This window comes from Hibiscus syriacus, unplaced genomic scaffold, assembly GCF_006381635.1.
Source record: "Hibiscus syriacus cultivar Baekdansim isolate YM2019G1 unplaced genomic scaffold, ASM638163v2 tig00111648_pilon, whole genome shotgun sequence".
In the NCBI taxonomy this organism is placed as follows: Eukaryota; Viridiplantae; Streptophyta; class Magnoliopsida; order Malvales; family Malvaceae; genus Hibiscus; species Hibiscus syriacus.
In genome coordinates, this window is record NW_024063145.1 from 336823 (window position 1) to 344530 (window position 7708).

The window sequence follows — 7708 nt, forward strand, 5'->3', positions numbered from 1 at the left end:
AATCATACTTAATGTTTAGTTTAGGTTTCCATTTGGTACCCGCTTTTAGAAAAATAACATAATTGTTGATGTGGTTATCTTATATTGACAAGTCAATATTACCTTTAAGCTTTCAATGACGGGTACCAAAATGAAACCTAAACTGAAGGTTATATATATTTTGAAAAAAAAAATAAAATAAAACAGAATAAAAAACAGAATAAAAAATAAAGAGGGGGAGAGGAAGAGAGGGAGTCAGTGAATGAAAGAGGTTCTCTGCTTTTTCATTGAAATTCAGATGACCATAAAAGGGAAAGCAGAATTCAACAATGCTTTTTTGTTTAGATATTATTATTAGCATTGTTTTTTAAGCAAAGGAAGGATTTTTTTTTAGATATTATTAGAATTCAATACATAAATTAATTTAAAAATTTTATATGAACTTTTCATTTTTTAAAAATCCCATAATTGAATTTGTAACAAGTTTTTAAAATTTTATTTTTTTAATTTAATCACCAATATCCGATCTATTAATCTACTATTTCGGATCATTTTTAATTATATACTACAGTAATTTACATTATGTTTTAAGCCTGTTTTAAAATCACTTAATTCATTTTTAAAGGATTGAATCATTAAAGCAATACTTTAAACTTTTTAAATCTGTTTTCCATTATTTTATTTAAATATATTTTTAAAACTTTTTTAAATTAAAATTATTATTTCTAAATAATACTTTATAAAAATGTTACAAATATATATATTAAAAATCAAAATCCAGATATACAAATTAAAAATGTCTATTAAAAATAGTATTAGTAAGTACCAAAATAACAACGGTCTGTTAAACAATAAAAATAAAAGTTAGTTTGATAATAAACATATGTAATTTAAAGAAAATTAAATAATTTTTAATGATAATAATTTGGAAATTGAACGATGAATAAATATTATAAATAAACATTAAGAGGGATTAAATTGAATTAGAATATATTTATGAACATGATTTATTGAAATTCCCGTTGTAGTAGTAAAACCAAAAAACAAAAAATGTTGAATTGTATTTAGTCCTTTACTATGCTTACATTTAAAATTTGTTCACTGTATTTTAATTTAACAGAATTTGATTCTCTTATTTACAACGTTATTAATTAGTCCAAACAAGGAACACTGTTAACTATCATCCTAAAGTGCTGATGTAAAATTTCCCTTTAGTTTGTATTAAATAATAACATTATAAAAGTAGGGGATCAAATTGTCAAGTTAAAGTGTATGGACTAAATATGAATTGTAAGAAAAGTTTAGGGACCAGAACTAAAATTTAACCAAAACAAACTATTCATTTGATTTTGAACTGAAAGAAATGCTTTTGGTTTGACCAATAGTGTAACACATGCATTATCAACCATTGTTATTCAGTTTTCTCTCTTTTATATATACACTCACTCAAGCACTCTTTTTATGCTGCTTTGCCTTTTACTTTTCCCTTCTATTCAGCTGAGTTCTCGAACTCAGAAACTCAGAAAAAACGACATTGTCAGGTTTTCGAGACCTTGAAAAGGGTAAAGAAATATAGAGAAAAAAAGGGTCTTTACTCTTTTAGATCCATCGTTTCTTCTTTAACCCTCGGATCTTCTCCTTCGGCTTCAACTCACCTTAACTCAATTCATTCAAGCTCTTTCCTTACACTTCTTTTGAGCTTTGGTCTTTTTGAGTTTCACAAATGGCTGAAGCAACTGAAACAAAGGCAGTCCCAGAAGCTGAAAAGAAGAAAGAACAAAGCTTGCCGTTTTACCAACTTTTCACTTTTGCTGACAAGTATGATTATTTGTTGATGATCACTGGTAGCCTGGGAGCTGTCATCCATGGTTCTTCAATGCCAGTTTTCTTCTTATTGTTTGGTGAAATGGTTAATGGATTTGGCAAAAACCAATCTGATTTGCCCAAAATGACTCATGAAGTTGCCAAGGTTTAACTTTTTCTCGTTCCTTCTTCATTTCACCAAGATACCAACTTTCTTTTATAGATCTAAGATCTGTTGTTTTTTGGTTTTGTTTATGCAGTATGCACTCTATTTTGTGTATCTTGGTCTCATTGTCTGCCTATCATCTTATGCAGGTATATAAATTTTCTTTTCTGCTTCCTTTTTTGAACCCTTTTTGTTTTAAATGTATGCAATCTTTGAAAGGAATGGGTTAAGGCAAGCATTACAGGTGTTGAATATTAACCTATGGGGTCATAACGGACCGGTGGGTGCGTGCCCACATGGTCTTAAAAGGCTGTCTCTTTGTCCTTTTTTCTTTTAGTATGCAACATTATCTTTTAACTATAGTCCCATCTCTTTCGTTGTCAAAATACATTTGGTTGTTGCTGATAACTTTTTTATTATTATTAATGTTCCTGTTAACTTCATCTGTTAAAAAAGGATTGATTTTTTTTACTGGTTTACAGAGATTGCATGTTGGATGTACACTGGGGAAAGGCAAGTAAGCACATTGAGGAAGAAGTATTTGGAAGCTGTTTTGAAGCAAGATGTTGGCTTCTTTGACACTGATGCAAGAACTGGGGATATTGTTTTTAGTGTCTCAACCGATACTCTGCTTGTTCAAGATGCCATCAGTGAGAAGGTTGCTTTATCTTTTCCTTCTTAGTTATTAGGATTTCTGGGTTTGATCTGATGCATAAATGTTGTTTCTTTTAGGTTGGGAACTTTATACATTATCTGTCAACTTTCCTGGCTGGTTTGGTGGTTGGTTTTGTATCAGCATGGAAGTTGGCCCTACTGAGTGTGGCAGTGATCCCCGGAATCGCCTTTGCCGGGGGCTTATATGCGTATACTTTGACAGGTCTCACTTCGAAGAGCCGGGAATCCTATGCGAATGCCGGCATTATTGCCGAACAGGTGAGCCTTTCTGGCCTTTGAAAGCATCATAAACTTCTAGTTATAGATAATCAGCATAGGGTGTATGTTGGTTTGTGGACTCTCTGTCTACATGTTTTTGTGTTAATGAAGTCTTGTTAGGCCAACTTCAAGTCTTTGACACTCGGGGAAGTCGCTTTTTATCGAACTTGATTATTACATACTTAACATTTTGTGTAAGAGTTTAATCTCCTGGACAGGCAATTGCACAAGTTCGTACGGTTTACTCGTATGTTGGTGAGAGCAAGGCCCTTAATTCTTACTCGGATGTGATACAAAACACGCTAAAACTTGGATACAAGGCTGGAATGGCAAAGGGTTTGGGGCTCGGGTGTACGTACGGCATAGCTTGTATGTCTTGGGCACTTGTTTTCTGGTATGCTGGCGTTTTTATCCGGAATGGACAGACCGATGGAGGCAAGGCGTTTACCGCAATTTTCTCGGCCATTGTTGGTGGCATGTAAGATCTTAAGCTCATGTTATCTTAACTCCTGTGGTTAAAGGTGAAACAAGCTTTTCCATGGATGAAATTGTTTAAGAATTTTACCATTGCAGGAGTTTAGGTCAATCATTTTCGAATCTCGGTGCATTTTGTAAAGGAAAAGCAGCTGGTTACAAACTGATGGAGATTATCAATCAAAAGCCCTCCATAATCCAAGACCATTCGGATGCGAAAGTTCTGCCCGAGGTTAATGGCAACATAGAATTCAAGGATGTCACTTTCAGCTACCCATCAAGACCGGATGTTATCATCTTTAGCAATTTCTCGATTTTCTTTCCAGCAGGAAAGACGGTTGCCGTTGTTGGGGGTAGCGGTTCCGGGAAGAGTACTGTTGTCTCACTGATCGAGAGGTTCTATGATCCTAACCAGGGTAATTAAGAGACTTTTTTTGTTTGAAGAATGAAAACGTTGGCACCTCGGATTATAGAGCTCATGTGTATGTTCTTTTGTCTAAGCAGGACAGGTTTTGTTGGATGATGTTGACATAAAGACACTGCAACTGAAATGGTTACGCGACCAGATCGGACTGGTGAATCAAGAGCCTGCTCTCTTTGCAACGACGATCCTTGAGAACATACTATATGGAAAACCCGATGCAACGATGGATGAAGTGGAAGCTGCAGCTTGTGCAGCAAATGTTCACAGCTTTATTACACTACTTCCAAATGGATACAACACTCAGGTTGGTCTCTTCGAGTTTAATATTCTAGTTCGAATTTCAACTCTGTGGCTCCATGACAATTTGTGTTACAATCTGTTTTGTGTGCCTTAATGTGAAATTCAGGTGGGAGAGCGAGGAGTCCAACTCTCTGGTGGCCAAAAACAGAGAATAGCAATTGCTAGAGCCATGTTGAAGAACCCTAAGATCTTGCTTCTTGATGAAGCAACAAGCGCACTCGATGCTGGCTCCGAGAGTATTGTTCAGGAAGCTCTTGATCGACTCATGGTCGGGAGAACAACTGTGGTTGTTGCGCATCGACTTTCCACAATAAGGAACGTGGATTCAATAGCTGTTATACAACAAGGGAAAGTTGTCGACACGGGAACACATGAAGAATTGATTGCAAGGGCAGGGGCGTATGCTTCATTAATCAGATTCCAAGAAATGGTGGGAAACAGAGATTTTGCTAACCCGTCGACTCGCCATTCACGTTCGTCACGTCTAAGTCATTCACTGTCAACCAAGTCTTTAAGCCTCCGGTCCGGTAGTTTGCGGAACTTGAGCTATTCTTACAGTACTGGCGCTGATGGCCGGATAGAGATGATCTCAAATGCTGAAACTGAACGGAAAAACCCTGCACCACATGGCTACTTCTGTCGTCTTCTCAACCTAAATGCTCCGGAATGGCCCTATTCAATCATGGGAGCTGTTGGTTCAGTGCTTTCCGGTTTTATTGGACCGACTTTCGCCCTCGTGATGAGCAACATGATTGAGGTCTTCTACTATACAAATCCGACCTCTATGGAAAGAAAGACTAAAGAATACGTTTTCATATACATTGGAACCGGTCTATATGCCGTCGTTGCATATTTGATTCAGCATTATTTCTTCAGTATCATGGGAGAAAACCTCACAACAAGGGTTAGGCGGATGATGCTCGGAGGTACGAATTCGCAACTACAAATCGCCTAACATTTTAATAGCATGCTTGTCAATTTTATGCTGTTTTTCTTCTGGATTCAGCAATTCTAAGGAACGAAGTAGGATGGTTTGACGAGGAAGAGCACAATTCAAGCCTTCTTGCAGCCAAATTGGCAACCGATGCAGCAGACGTAAAATCCGCCATAGCCGAGAGGATATCGGTGATACTGCAAAACATGACTTCATTACTCACCTCTTTCATCGTTGCGTTCGTTGTGGAATGGAGGGTCTCTCTTCTCATCCTAGGCACCTTCCCTCTTCTAGTCCTTGCAAACTTCGCTCAGGTAAATCTCTTCACACAATGATTCCACCATTTTTGTCAACCAATTCAATCCAAGTTCATCATTTTTCCAGTAAAAAGTTGAATCTTTCTCATTAAACGACAACATAAGAAAACCCAACATGGCTCATCTCCACTTCTCTGCACGTGCTTCCTCCAAGTGAGCAATAAAATAATAAAGATTCCATACTTCTGAGGAAGTGTTCTTCCCATAAGTCAACATTTTTAACTTGTTTAATCTTCACCGACGCTGCAGGTCACAGTGTAAATTAGTTTTTTTGTATTTATTTATTTCAGATTTTAGAAAACCAACTTATTAAAATGGAAAAACTTCTTGGAACCTGAGCGTTGTTGTATAGCAGATGCCAACAAATATATATGAAAGTTTCAAGAGATGCTTTCCCCGTGATTCATATAATTCATGATCTTTTATGCATTTTGAGGTCCTTTTCTGAATGTTTTGTTTTTATTTCCCCAGAGAGTGTCAGATTTTGACAATAAAACATTGAGAAAGTTACCATGTAAAGGACTAGCCAGTAAAATGTGTCGAAAATGAATATTTTATGGAAATTAAAGAGTTTGAATAACAGTTAATAACTGATAGTTATCTGAAATGTCTTGGATTTCTTGGCAATTCGATCTATTTTATTTTGGACTGCAGCAACTTTCTCTCAAAGGGTTTGCCGGTGACACGGCGAAGGCGCATGCAAAGACGAGCATGATTGCAGGCGAAGGCGTAAGCAATATCCGAACGGTTGCGGCCTTCAACGCGCAGAACAAGATCCTTTCCCTGTTTTGCCATGAACTCCGAGTTCCGCAGATGCGAAGCCTCCGCCGCAGCCAAACTTCGGGCTTCCTTTTCGGCCTGTCTCAACTTGCTCTTTATGCTTCCGAAGCTCTCATACTTTGGTATGGTGCTCACCTTGTCAACGAAGGGGTCTCGACATTCTCTAAGGTGATCAAAGTTTTCGTGGTATTAGTGGTCACTGCGAATTCCGTGGCAGAAACGGTTAGTCTTGCTCCTGAGATTGTTAGGGGAGGTGAAGCTGTTGGTTCGGTGTTCTCGATTTTAGATCGTTCAACCAGGATTGACCCCGATGATCCGGAGGCAGAGCCGGTCGAAACAATTCGTGGAGAAATTGAACTCAGGCATGTTGATTTTGCATATCCTTCACGACCTGATGTTAGTGTGTTCAAAGACCTTAACCTTCGTATCCGTGCCAGCCAAAGCCAAGCACTTGTCGGGGCCAGTGGCTCCGGCAAAAGTTCAGTCATTGCATTGATCGAACGGTTCTACGATCCTACAGCCGGAAAGGTTATGATTGATGGAAAAGATATCCGGAGATTGAACTTGAAATCTCTCAGGCTTAAAATTGGATTGGTGCAACAAGAACCGGTCCTCTTTGCTGCCAGCATTTTCGATAATATTGCTTATGGCAAAGAAGGAGCAACCGAAGCTGAAGTAATCGAAGCAGCCCGGGCAGCTAATGTGCACGGTTTTGTAAGTGCATTGCCTGAAGGGTACAAAACACCGGTTGGCGAGAGAGGGGTTCAGCTCTCCGGAGGTCAGAAGCAAAGAATCGCAATCGCAAGGGCTGTGCTTAAGGACCCAACAATACTACTACTCGACGAGGCCACAAGTGCACTCGATGCGGAGTCCGAGTGTGTGCTACAAGAAGCACTCGAAAGGTTAATGAGGCGCCGCACCACGGTGCTCGTGGCTCACCGTCTCTCGACAATAAGAAATGTCGACAGTATCGCAGTAGTGCAAGACGGACGAATTGTGGAACAAGGCAGCCACTCCGAATTGATTAGCCGACCCGAAGGAGCCTATTCGAGGCTGTTGCAACTGCAACACCATCACATATGAAAAAAGTCTTTCAAAAAAAAATTGAAACAACATGGCCTTGTTGGGTGGTCATTACGTTTGGGGGGGCCTTTAACCTTTTGTGTGTTCCATCTTTCTGTGTTTGAAATGATGATAGTTGTAGATAGTGTGGGAGACTGAATCTTTTCCAATGTTAAATTATTGTTATCTTCTTTCTTGTAATTGATTTTATAAAGTGCAAACCCTACACGCCACTTTATCATGAGCTTCCCATTGCATGTGCCTGCTGAAAGAGCTTGAGCTCTAAATGAGGCCCTCTGTTTCTATGGCTTTCAGCTATGTTATTCGAATGATTGTGATAATACATGCGTCAAAAATAAAAGTGTCAATCCCCATGTTTCTTTGGAAATAAAAATAAAGAATGGGGTAGGTTATTGTATGATTGTGGAATTCACTAAAAGTTGCATTTTGCTGTACTTTGAAACTGTGAAGGGTTAGGGCCCTATGAAACTTTTACAGTTCAATAATGGGTGGCAAAGGACATGAAATGGAGGGGT

The 7708-nt window shown here is 38.4% G+C and overlaps 1 protein-coding gene across 2 annotated transcripts; it reads left to right on the forward strand.

Moving 5' to 3' along the window:
* Positions 1–1657: 1657 nt before the first annotated feature.
* On the forward strand, positions 1658–7414 carry LOC120166893 (ABC transporter B family member 19). Of its 2 annotated transcripts, XM_039176070.1 has the most exons (11): positions 1658–1948; positions 2043–2097; positions 2431–2606; positions 2681–2881; positions 3100–3359; positions 3455–3771; positions 3860–4083; positions 4186–5005; positions 5086–5327; positions 5985–7189; positions 7299–7414. In XM_039176070.1, exons 1-11 carry the CDS (start codon positions 1703–1705, stop codon positions 7300–7302), a joined length of 3750 nt encoding a protein of 1249 aa, XP_039032001.1. In that variant the 5' UTR covers positions 1658–1702; the 3' UTR covers positions 7303–7414. The 2 variants fall into 2 exon arrangements, with proteins under 2 accessions (XP_039032001.1, XP_039032000.1); XM_039176069.1 differs by having other exon boundaries at positions 5985–7414.
* The last annotated feature ends 294 nt before the right edge of the window (positions 7415–7708 follow it).